We start from the raw sequence: 13,605 nt of genomic DNA, 5'->3' as shown, positions 1-13,605 counted from the left end.
GACATGAAGTGACCATTCTATATCTCACGGCTTCTGTGCCAAAAACTACTTCATCTCTGCCATACATTTCCTCTCCCATTTATAGTTATTTCTCCAGTTTACTTGTTTTTAATAATTCCCCCAAAAGACTAACTGTAAGTCTGACAATACTGAAATTAAATTCACAAAACTTCCAAAGTAAAAACGTGCTAAAAACAGGGTAAGTCAAACAACTGCTGTATATGACTCTTGAAACAACGTTTAGCCTGATATTAAAATCTGTACATAATAACAGGCACAGGTGAGATGAGAAAGGGAGCAGAGGTATGCTGGATACTAAGGGTAAGCTTTTTGTTTGATATGTGCAAATAAACTCTTTTATCACTCATATACTGTTGGTTGGAAAAAGTGCTACAATTCCAAGTGCAGGGAAAATTACGTATGTATTTACTCCTTGACCCAAGCAAGTGCAAGCCTAGGAATTTACCCTGAAGATATAATTCCAACAGTTCAAAAACACATATGCATAAGCTCATTCATTGCTGCATTACTTGATATTGCAAAATATTGGAAATAACTTAAATGCATATACACAGGAGATTGGTTGAATAAAATAAACTATGGTATATTCCCTACAATGAATGCTATGTAACTGTAAAACAAAAATGAGAAAGATCTGTATGAAATGATATGGATGATTTCCAGGGTATTTTAAATGAAGAAAGCAAAGAACAAAAGAGCATTTATAGTAGTTTATCTTCAATGTAAGGAGGAAGAGAAAATAATTCAAATATATACACATTATACATTGTATTCTTGCTTTTTTCTCACAAAAATAAACAAATAAAGAATAACAAGAAACTTATAAAATAGGTAGGAACAGGAATAAAGGGATAAGAGAAGTGAACACCTCTGAATATACCTTTTTCTACAGTTTTTGCTTTTAGAACCTTGTTAATGTGTTATGTATTCAAAAAATAAAATTAAGGCCAGAAAGATGAGAGGGGATATCTAAACTGAATAAAAATAAAAACAAATAAACCTGACAGCATTTTAAATAAATAACATATCCACATAGGAAGAGGAAAAAAACTAATCCAAGTAAATTCTCAACATGGTACTTTACATGTCCTCAATTTAAAAACAAAAAGAACTACAAAGTAATCTTGAATTCTACTTAACAGGTTTGTTGTTTGTAGTAAAGCTGAGTGTATCAATTCTGAAACTACTCTGTGTATATTATGAGATTAAGAGAAACCAGGCTCCTCTTGCCCCATCTCGTTCACTGCGCCAGGGCTGAAGCCTGAAGATTTCTTTGGGAGCCCACCTCATCCACAAAGGCTTGTGACAGGGTGCTCATCTCTCTTGGTGACCACTAGGCTGAAAGTAAAGCTAAGCAATTATGCAGATCCATCTAGCCTAGTCATTCATTTATTCAAGAAACCAATTATTTGGCTGGGGGAGCACCTACTAAGGTCTAGGCAACATCTAGGAATTGGGGATAGAACTGATAAAAAGGTAGACAAGGTTCCTGCCCTCACAGATCTTACATTTCAGTATAAGCAGACACTAAACAAGAGAACAAATCAGACTATTCTACATGGTGATAAATGCTATTAAGGAAATAGGAAAGAAAAGACCAAGGGTAGGGCGAGCATAGGGTAGGGTAGGCAGAGGAAACCACTTTAGGCTAGTTGGTCAGGGAACATTTCTCTGTGGAGGTGACATATGAACCAAAACTTAAAAGGTAATGAAGTAGATATGTGAGCATCTAGAACTGTATTACAGGAAGAGGAAACACTAAGTGTAATGACCCTGAGGCAAGGAGAAACATGGCCCATTTAAAGAATAGAAAGTCAGGGGCCGGCCCATGGCTCACTCAGGAGAGTATGGTGCTGATAACACCAAGCCAAGGGTTAAGATCCCCTTACCGGTCATCTTTTAAAAAAAGAAAAAGAAAGAAAAGAATAGAAGGCAGTATAGCTGGAGTACAGAAATTAAGGAAGAGAGTTATACAAGATAAAAGAAGAGAAAAAAACAAGAGACAGATCATTTTGGGACTTATAGCCTTCATAATAACTTTGGATTTTATTCTCAATGGAGAGTTTTAAATGGATTTACTTTCTAAAAAGAGTGTGCCTACTGCTGTTTGGAGAATGGAATATAAAAGGGCAAGTGTGAAAGAGAATACTGTGAAACAGTGGGCCCAGGTGAAATGACAGATTAGGATGGTAGCAGTAGAAAGAGAAAGAAGTAGCCAGATTGGGCATGACGTCTATAAACGGAGTCAAAAGCATAAACTGATGGGCTGGATGCGCAGGATGAAGAAAAGAGAGGAACCAGCGTGGCTTCCAGGTGTTGGTTTGGGCAGCTGGATAGATGCTCCACACCATAAACTGTGATGAAGACTCAGGAATGAGGGATGGGGGAGAGGGGATAAGAAGTCCAGGATGACTTTTTGTTTTGGGGGGTTTTTTTGGTAAATGAGTTTGGCAAATTGATCTTGTTGGGGGCTGATAGCTCTTCTGACATATACTCAGAAGTGTCCTAAGACAGTGCACGTTCTATGGCTGTTTGCCCTGCTCCACTACCATCCTTAAGCCAGATCACTAAGCTGCTCTAATCTTTGCCTTTACATCTCTGGGCTCCCATCTCTTCTATTAGGGCCAGTTCAAGGTGGTGCTCCCCGCCTTCCCCTTACTTCTCTCCATTTCTGTGGGCCTACTGCCTTGAATCCCAAAGCCTCATCTAACTTCTTTGTCCCTACCACTTTTTCCTTCCTGTACCTTCTGGCTCTTGTCTATCCCCTCTGCTTTCTTCTCCACCTCCATACCAGAGTAAGGTTGAAACAATTATAAGCACTGAAGATGCCAAAAGGATATTCGCCAGTTTCCTTCCAGTTCCTTATTAGTAAGACAATGTCTAGGAAGATGCATCATCTTTGGCCACTGTTATAATTTGGCATTACACTCACTGACTTAACTCCATCCTCTGAGAATTCAGGTTTTCTTGTATTCTTAACTGCAAATCAGATTGGAGAGACAAGTAGTCCCCAAAGAATTAACAGGTTAAAGTTCAAAAGTTCATTAGTTAATTGTACAGTTTCTACATGGGAAACATTATAAAACATTTATAAAACATTATAGGGCCGGCCCCGTGGCTCACTCGGGAGAGTGCGGTGCTGGTAGCGCCGAGGCCACGGGTTCGGATCCTACATAGGGATGGCTGGTGCGCTCACTGGCTGAGCGTGGTGCGGACCACACTGTACCGAGGGTAGTGATCCCCTTACCAGTCAAAAAAAAAAAAAAAAACGTTATAAAGGTTTCTAACCCATCTGTCCACATCATTCACATTTTGAACAAAGAACATAAGGACCCCAGAGAGAGAGAGAGAGAGAGAGAGAACAGAAACTGTTCCCAATTCTCAATCCAAAATTCTCTTCTTCCCCAGATGACTGACACAAGGACTGCCTGAAACTTCAGAGTCAATCCCATTCCTCTCTACCAAAAGGAACAAGGGTCTACCCTGGGACCCTACTAGAAAACCCACATAAGAACACAAGATTAGTATGAGATAGAGGGAGGAGAAACTGTTTTGTTAGATCAGCTGTCGCTACTTACAGTTTTAAAAACCTAAGCTTGAAGAGGTCAGGTAATGCCCAGAGTGATTAAGTAAGTATCAGAGCTAGAGTTGGAAGACAGGTCTTGTCTTGCTCATTCCTTGCACTACATTATTCTATCATCTTAGCAGGACATCTGTGGCTGATGACATTTCAAATGACTTTGCAAAGATACTTCTTTTGGGAAAAGATACTTACAGGCATTTTTTGATTTTTCTTTTTTTCCTACCAGCAATTTTTTATAAAAACAACATCCCAAATTTACCTAACAAAATGTCAGAAAAAAATTAAAGATATAAAGAACGTTTTTGTTTCAACCTAAGATTGACAAATCATCATCTTTAATGTTAATAAAAATTTTCACTATAAAAATCATAAATTAGCAAAAATGACTTCAGGCCACTCAGCTAAAAATAGTTTGGAAAACTAACAACTGTCTTAATTGAAAAAAGTGAAACTCATTAGATAATACTTTACTTTCCTCCATAACATTTATTACCATGTGACAATTTTTACATTGATATTGACTGTCTCCTTCCACTAGTCCGTAATTTTGATGAAAGCACAGAATTTTTCTATTTTGTTCATTGCTGTAGCCCAGCACCTACAACTGTCACTGGCCCATAGTAGACATCTGATAAAATTCTTTTTCAGTGTTGAATGCATACATATGGGGTGAGGTTTACTTGCAGCAGAGTGCTCATCATAAGACTGCTTCTTGAATGAACTTTCAAAAATTGGGAATACAACATAAAAGCATAACCTGGTTGAGGAAGTTAAGCCTGAGAAAGAAGGTTCTAGTGAGAGGTCTTAAAATATGGTCATGTACCAGGATGCAAAGCAAAAGAAGCTTGTTGCAACTAACACAGGTGCCACGGTCTCTTGCATTTAAACTTGGGTATTTAACTGACAGGACAGTGCTCCTGTGCTGATATGTGCATACTTCTTACACATTCATTCTCTCTCTGAGTCTTTTACTTTATTTTTTAAATAATTCTAAAAACATTTGGTTATCTGATTTTTCTACCTCTAGTAGAAATTAGAAATAGAGTGGCTTCATAGGAGCAAGCTCACTAGTTGAAAGAGACAGTCTGGAAGCCAATATGCTAACAACCAGGAAAAAGAAAATAAAACAGATACCCCAAAAAAAGCACAGGAATCTGGTACCATTTAGTTTCAATTCAAATATATCCAAACACAAATATATATATCCCATGAAGTTTTTGCTATTTCAGAATATAGTTAATGATTTTCATAAAAGTGACTCTTAACAAAAAAAGCTTGGATTATGTTCTGTGGACTCTGCTTGAAAGCAACAAGGAGCTATGTCAACCTTTAGTAATTTCCATAAAACTATAAATAAAAAAGGTTGATCATTTAAAGGGGCAAGTAATTAGTTGAACAATTTAGTTATATGGAATACCCAGTCCCTGATGATGATAATAGCTACTTTTCTAGGGTTTTGTTTCAAGATCATTTTAGGCACCAGACCCCAAATTAAGTCCCTTATGAACAGATTTTTCTGTTAATCCTCTCAACAACCCTGTAGCAAAAATATAAGCATTCCCATTTCCTAGATTACAAAACTGAGGCCAAAGTGGATCAATATATGTTCCAAATCATAGAGACAGAAAGTGGTACAGCTGAGATTCAAACTCAGGTGTATGACTATAAATCATGTGCTCTTTCCATTAAAGTGAGCTGCCTCCATAACACTAATACAATCAGGGAATGAAGTATTAACTGTAAGAACCACAATTTGTGGGAAAACACAACTTCTCACAGGACAACAGAATTTTTTTATTTTTAAAGATGACCGGTAAGGGGGTCTTAACCTTTGACTTGGTGTTGTCAGCACCATGCTCACCCAGTGAGCTAACCAGCCATCCCTATATGGGATCCGAACCCGTGGCCTTAGTGTTATCAGCACCACACTCTCCCAAGTGAGCCACGGGCTCGCCCAGGACAACAGAATTTAGCATAGCTCCCCAAAGCCATAAACCTGGAACTCAAAACCATATTTGCCATCCTTTTTCACTAACTCTTTCTTTACTTCAGCTCCAAAACACTAAACACCTATTCATGACAGTCAATCAAAGAATTCAACAATATTTATTATGCATTCACCATGTACTATATTGTAATAAATACTGGTTATTTCTAACCGTAACTCTCAAATATTTTCTTTACCTTTTATTCTTTTTTTTTTTTTTCCGCATCTGGACAGTTCAGGAATCTCAACCCGTGACTTTGGTGCTATAAGAATGCGCTAATCAACTGAGCTAACCAGCCAGCCCACCTTTTATTCTTCAATCAATGGAAGATAAAGAACCATTCCACTATAAAGCAAGAAATGTGTGACATTCAAATGAGTATGGGTGATGTGCATGAAGCCAAAACAAATTGGTGAGAAAATATCAAAATTTAGATGTCTCAACTGGAAATTCAACTTTTTGACAGAGTGCTATCACTCAAATGTCAGTTTTTTTGTTAATTTTTTTTTTTTAAGTTCCATATCAGAAGGACACTTTCCAGAAGTATTTCTCTGATAAGAAGTAATAGAGTATTTCAGGTTAGAGATACATGTTTTTGGCATAAGAAATCATATTACCAAATAGAAATAGACAATATTTTATTTCACCTTCTGCTTATATAAAATTCCAACTTACCATATCTGTGCTAAAACAGGCTGAGGTAAACCAGATTGAAAAAAGAAGTTTCTAGCTTGATCACCTGTAAATTAAATGGAAAAAAATTTCAGGAAAACAACAGCCAACGGAAATCTTCTTAAAATTATAAACATAAAAAAAAGGCTGGTAATCCTATAACTGAAATAAATATATGATAAAAGTCAAATAATAAGCCTTATAACAGTAAAATAAACCTATCAGCATTGACTTTAGAATTTAACACTCTTAAAAATCATCTCAGAAAGGTCCCCATTTGCTGGTACAGATTGTCCACTTCAATTAATCTGTTATTTACTAAAACGTTAACAGCTACCCATTATGCCAAAGCACATCTACAGGAATCCTTAGAAAACTGATGACCCATACTTCTATTTTATAAAAAAGTTCTTTGTCATTCATAATACCTATATTCTAAATTTGGGGTACTTCTGATAAACATATGAAGAATAAGCAATATTGATTAAAAGAATCACATCAATGATGAAGAATCAATAAATTAAAGAGAACTATAGTACAAACACACACAACAAAAAATTTCCCAGAAAATCTAGATCCCCTTTTTCCTAAAATGAATTCCTGAAGAATAATAAAACAGAAAAGATAATAGAAAAGGCAAAGTACAAAACAAACCTGAGGTTAGATAGGAATAAAAGAAATCATTTTTTAAAAAATGTTCAATATCTGTTAATTTATTGAAAAAGTTCCCAAACCAGCTCAAGATCAGAATTAAGCAAGTGTTTCAGTTCAGGGATGACAGTCTAATCTTGCATTACTTAAAAAATGTGGTCCTTGGATCTTAATCAATTCCCATCACTGGTGTGCCCAAAACAAGTGGCTTGACATGCTCTAAGAATTGCAAACAAGGTGTGAATGCATTACATGAAAAGCAATTGCAAAAATACAGGCTCAAGGTTAAGGCCAAACAGGCCAAATGTCCCCTCAGTCATGTGTGCCCACCTCAGCTTTGCTTAACAGATTTCTCACAGATAAAAGCACCACTGATAAGAAAAAATGTAAAAATACTGACTCCAATTACCAGTAATAAATCCAGATATTGGCTTTAAACTATGAAACTGCTGATCATGCTTTGCTCTTTCCTCTACGGTTATGGCCCAGATATCCAGGCTGCCTATAATTCAAAGAAAAGACAAATTATTAAGTGAGAAAAGAAAAACAAAATGCTCACACACACATACTCTCTCCATAGCCCTTTTAGATTCTATCAATGTGTATAAGTGGTTTGATAAATTAATATGTTTGTCCTTGGAAGTTAAGCATACAAAGTTAAAAACTAAGAGGAAAGCAGGACAAAAATAAAAAAGAAAAAGAAAGAAATTGGTACAAATTCCTTTCTTAGAAACTTGTTTGATAATACCATAGTTTGCAGGATTATATAAAGACACAGTAAGTTAATTTATTTATATAAACCTAAGCAACAAGGTAAGGTAAACTTAAAACTGCACTCTCAAGTGCCTTAAATGCCACAGGGTGAAAGTGAAAGAAGTTCTTGAGCCTCACAATTAGTATCCTGTGTGATTTCATGAAAATCTTTTGTGGTGACGGTTACACAACTCTGTAAATTTTCTAAAAGTCACTGAATTTTACATTTAGAATTACAGGTTGAGGGGCCAGCCCGTGGCTCACTCAGGAGAGTGTGGTGCTGACAACAGCAAGCCAAGGGTTAAGATCCCCTTAACAGTTAACTTTAAAAAAAAAAAAAAAAAAAAAAAATTACAGGTTGAGGACCCCAAATCCAAACATCCAAAATCTGAAATGCTCTAAAATCTGAAACCTTTTGAGCACCAACATGACACTCAAAGGAAATGCTCACTGGAGCAAGTATAATGCAAATATTCGAAAATCCAAAAAAAAATCAAAAATCCAAAACACTTTTAGCCTCAAGCATTTCAGATATGGAATATTCAACACATAGTCAATTTTGTGGTATGTAAATTATATCTCACTAAAACTGTTTTTTAAAATGGGTATTCTTAAGTTAATAATAATATATCAATATTGATTCATAATTGCAACAAATGTACCACACTAATATAACACATCAATAATAGGAGAAATTGTGTATGAGTGTGTGGGCAGGGTATGGGAACTATCTGTACTTTCTGCTTGATTTCTTTGTAAAATTAAAACTGCTATAAAATTTTTTTCAAAAAAACCTAAAAACCAACTGACTAAATAAATAGTATCTGACAAAAAATAACGACTAACAAAAGTGAATGACATTTATGCTCTCCCTCAGTTTCAGCTCTTACACTGACTAGAAGCTCCCCCATTACTAAGATCTTCTTCACTTTAGTCCTAGATCTCCTTAAATTCTCTAAAATAATTCTAGATTACATACGTGAAAAGCTTTCAAAAGTTCACTTTCCAAAAAAAGTGGGAACACACAATACATATGCTGCAAAAATGTGCATGTGCCCAGCACAAGAGCAAAAGTTTTAAACACTGCATCTCCCCTCTCTACCAGGTCTGGTATGACATTGATAGGTAAAGTGGAAATCAATTCAGTCATTAAAATAAAATTTACTGAATGCCTTGTATATGCCAGGCACTATGTTAGACTCCCTTCCCTCATAGGCCTTACAGTCCTACAACTTCTAGAAGGTATTTTTACTGTCAGAATTCATTCCTGGAACTATAAACAAAAGAAAAAAAAATTATATAGTAATAAGAAGGGGGAACAACCCCCCGCCCACAAAATAAAACAGAATAACTAATGATTTTGAAAAGTTTGCAGATCTCTGTCCTGGAATCCCATATAGACCTTTACAGATGTGATCAAAGGATGATGCTTTGTGCCTCCTTACTCTCTTCATGATGACTAGATTAGACAGCTGCCAAGAATAATTCATTAATTCAACACACTTTTATTAAAAAACACTTGACCAGTAAGCAAGAACAACATTGAACAATTTCCTAAAAAGGTTAAAAAAACTACCTGAAAAACACATTTTATGCAGATTGGTATTTCAAACAGATAAACTAAAGTAAAACAAACAAAAACGTCATGCTTCAAATTCAACAAATAAGTTGCAAAGAAAAAACAGGGATGGAGGGGCAGTTAACAAAGTAAGAGACTTATGAACTAAGGAGACACATGAACTAACTGCAATGTATACATCTTATTTAGATCCCAATTTGAATAAACAAACTATAACAAGAAGTGTCTATAGACTATCAGGAAAATTTTAACATGGCTGACATACTAAAACTTTCATAGGTGCGATAAAGTGGTGTGTACATTTTTACAGGTGTGATAATGGTATTGCAGTTATGTCTTTAAAAGTGTTCTTGTCTTTTAGACCCATACTGAAACATTTATGGACAAAATGATATGATGCCTGGGAATTGCCTCAAAACAATCCAGATGAAACAACACTGGCTCTGAGTTGCTAATTACTGAAAGTACATGATGGAGTACATACGAGTTGATTACATTATTATACTTTTTCCTTTGAAATTTGCCATAATATCAAGTTTTTAAAATCCAGTTCTAAATTACTTTAAAAAAGGAAATTTCTGAAAACTTACCACCAAAAGGTGTTGGAAACTGAGCCATGGTTCTGTAACTTTTACCTTGCTAATCGACGCCTGTAATTGAAATATAACATTTAAGTTTATGAAAACTTCACTCCTGTGTACTTATAAACACACTAGCATGCTATCTTTAATAATTAGAGGGCTGATACTAGAGCTAGGAGATAGCTCTACAAATGAAAGGTACAATTAAGGGGTTTATTCATTCATTCTCGGTACAGTTTCTTAGTGCCAAATACAATGATAGCACTGAGGAATGTTGGTGAAACACTGGCAACAAGGAGCTTTCAGTCTGATGAGTAATACCATTAGCTCAAGACAGCTTACTATATCACCAATGTTGTATTTGTTATTTTTTAAATATACCTTTTTCTCAACCATCTATATATACCAGTCCATCTAACTTGATGATCATAACAACAGCTTCTTTTTATTGAGCACTTAGTATACACTGCACATTGTGCTAGGTGATTTATAGGTCTTAACTCTTTCAATTGTCTTCACAGCCCTATGAGACAGATACTATTATTACCATCACCATATTACAGATGAAGAAAATGAAAATCAGATAGGGTAAGTGATTAGAATAATATCATATGATAAGTGACCAAGCTGAGATTTTAGCAGGGACAGCCTGTGTTCCACCCATGAAAAACATCGTCTGAATTGCTGCTTAAAGATTTTTGAGAAAGTCTATAAACAACGTGTATTACACTAATGTCTGCCCAGAATACCAAACACAAATCTAATGCTCCCAAAACCCCCATCAGGCATTATTTGTTCATGAACAGCCAATGTGAAACAAAGCCAATCCTCTTCCCCAACTAAAAAAAATCCAGATTTAATGAATATTTTTCCTTATGCTTAATTTTTAATTTTAACAACATGACATGGTAAATGCACATAGTTAAAAATGAGTGCTAAATACTAATAGATTAAAAATTTTAGATAAATTTAGTTGAAAAAATGAGACTCTTGCCCTAATGACACCTCAATTTTGTTTTCTAATCTGTCCATGGAATTTTTTTCCAACTATCACATTTTTAAATTTCCAAAACACTTTTTTGTTCTCTACTCTTTATTCCTAGTACTCTGTCCTGTTTGTTTTTTTTAGTGGACACTTCAACTTCTGATTTTTTGTTGTTTATTTTGCTTGTTAGTTTTCTTCTGTTTCGCCCATCATTTGGTTCTTGAGTTTCTTTTTGTTGGCTGGCTGGCTGACTGATTTGAGTGTCTCTCTTTCACTTTTGAGGCTTTCTTCATATATCTAATGATCCCTGGATGCTCCTTCATATTTAAGAGTGAGGCACTAAAAACTGCTGGGAAGCTCAGCGTGGATGGCAGGCTTGTTGACTGATGGGCTTCTCCATGTGATGATCAAGTATACTGTCGCCTTTTCATTGGGAGACCTCCAAATGTCAGTATGTGGAGGTTTTTCTATTGAAGCTCTTCAGTTTTGCCAGAAAGAAGTGTTGGGTGGAGAAAGAAGGGAACAACTCATCTAGGTGCTGGGTTGGGGAAGAGTGAAGAGAGGAGGAGGAGGTGAGCATCTTACACTTCATACTGTAGACTTGTGCATGATCCCTTTATTTTCATCCCCATGCTTTACCCCTCTAGTCTGGGGCATCTCTAGTTGTAGTGCTCTTCCCATCTCTGCTGGGGTGCAGGAAAAGATGGTCCAAAACATCTGAATATAGACTTTTTAAACAATTCCCATTTTGTGCTGAAAAACTGATCTCTGCCTTTGGGAATACCTGGAGCTTCCAAACAAGAGGAAGTCTCTCAAGACACCCCTGGGAGAAGCCAGCTTGTATCTTCTCTTTATTGACCTCTGTCCACATTTAGATTGTGCAAGGGTACTTCCACAAGTTTATGGAAAAACCAAATTGAAAAACAATACAAACCTTTCTATGAACTTTTTGAAGTACCCTCATATATTCCTCTGTGAACTCAGTTACTGCTGCTCAATTGACTTTGTTTTGCAAAAAATTATTAAAATCTTTTGTCAGTGTCTCCTCTACTGTTGTCTTTTCCCTTATATATTCACATCTTTTATGATTTCTTTGTGACTATGGCAGACTTTAGGGAAGGAAAAGAGAAAAGACATTTGGTCAAGCCACTGTAGTTAAAAGGAGGTCTGTGAATCCAGTTTTGAAGTAGACTACTTCTCATTACTAATTTCCTTTAGAAACTGCAGCTGCAGTTCTCTTTCTCCTCTATTTCTCACTCAATATATTATGTTAGCAAAGCTGATAATTTTCCAAAAATCTTTAGTGTGTTTTACCTTACTTAATCCCTATAAAGTTCTTTTGAAATTGGCATCATGCATCTTTTTATTGAGCTTTCCAAAAACGGCAAGCTCTGAATTTTAAAAGCACAGTAAAATAAATATTTGATATATACAAGACGAGAATACATTATGTTCATTCTGTTTTAGTTCCGTTCTTTACTATTTATTGCAAAATAAATTTATTGACTTCCCTTCTTTGTAATTAGCCACTTAACCACATTTTCTTATTGGTGCAAAGTCTTTCAGATAAGTCTCTTAGGTTTTCTAGATCTATATCTTCTGGCAATATCTTCTAGATCTATATCTTCTGGCCTTATGTTATCAGCCCAAACCAATAAAACTAAGCTATATAAAATAGTTGTGAAAGTGGTAATTTTTGTATTGCCTCTGATTTTCATGGCAATAGTTTTGGTTTCATATTTCAATAGGTCTGTTGTTCTAGTTTTGTAAATAGTCTCTACCATGTTCAGGTAGTTACCTTCTTTCTATTTTACTTAACATTTTTATTAAGAAATGGCTACTAATTTTTTCCAGAAGCTTTTCTTAGCATGTAATGAGATAATCATGTACTTCTCCTTTAATTAATATTCTGAACTATAGTGATACATTTCCTAATATTAAATTATCCTAGAATTTATATAATAAATCCATTTCATAAATCCATTGCTTAAGAAAATGTTATTCACCATTCTATGAAGTAAAGTGACAAATCTAGAGAAAATAGATGCATTTTTACCTCTCTATAAGTTATCAAAATTATCTTTTAAAAAAGCATAAAACTTAAACAAATCACAGAATTAATTGGAAATATAAAGGTATAACATTTATATTTAGAAAGATCAAACACTCCTCAACTTATTTTATGAAACTAGTGTAGTCTCAATATTAAACTATGTTACCAAAATCATAAAAAAGAGACCATTTTCACTTATAAATATAGATACAATAATTTTACAACTTACTTTAAATATTTCACAGCTATTGTGGGAGGGTCATAGCTAGACATAAGTATATTATCTCTTATGGTCTAAAGTACACATTAAATCACATCAGCTCCTGGCAAAACATCTAAGATAATTTGCTATTTACCATCCTACCCTGAATGTAGAAAATAATTCCCTATACCATATGAATCTCTTCTCCGAACACCTTCACCATCTCACTGTGACAAACATTTATCTTCTGGACCTTCTGACCTCCACCTCTACTTCCCCTTCATCTCACATCTGTTAAGTGACAACCGAATGGACTCCACTTTCTCTCTCTTCCCCTCCCTAATTAAAGCCCTATTCCTTTAGTGTCAGCTGGATACTTGTACGAGATCTAATAAAAACTAAATCACTTTGAGGTGTGGATGAAGATGTACCTTCCAGGCTTATTTACTAACATAACAGCCAAATGCTGGTTTAAGGATGAGGTTGAAATATTCTCACATACCTTCCTAACCATAGGTCCTTCAAATGCCATTCACA

General features: G+C 35.3%; 1 protein-coding gene across 1 annotated transcript in view; it reads right to left on the bottom strand.

The window, feature by feature from the left end:
• ITSN1 (intersectin 1) overlaps window positions 1–13,605 on the bottom strand; it is a 213,827-nt gene that overhangs the window by 132,925 nt on the left and 67,297 nt on the right. The window contains exons 2-4 of the mRNA XM_063081469.1: window positions 9,838–9,897; window positions 7,325–7,417; window positions 6,268–6,331 (exon numbers count right to left, since the gene is read on the bottom strand). Of these exons, the coding sequence (XP_062937539.1) occupies window positions 6,268–6,331; window positions 7,325–7,417; window positions 9,838–9,865 (185 nt within the window). The 5' untranslated portion in view covers window positions 9,866–9,897. The remainder of the gene's footprint in view (window positions 1–6,267; window positions 6,332–7,324; window positions 7,418–9,837; window positions 9,898–13,605) is intronic.

This window comes from Cynocephalus volans, chromosome 1 (genome assembly GCF_027409185.1).
Source record: "Cynocephalus volans isolate mCynVol1 chromosome 1, mCynVol1.pri, whole genome shotgun sequence".
Lineage (NCBI taxonomy): Eukaryota > Metazoa > Chordata > Mammalia > Dermoptera > Cynocephalidae > Cynocephalus > Cynocephalus volans.
The sequence above is the reverse complement of the archived record's forward strand: the minus strand, read 5'-3'. Positions and strand labels throughout refer to the sequence as shown.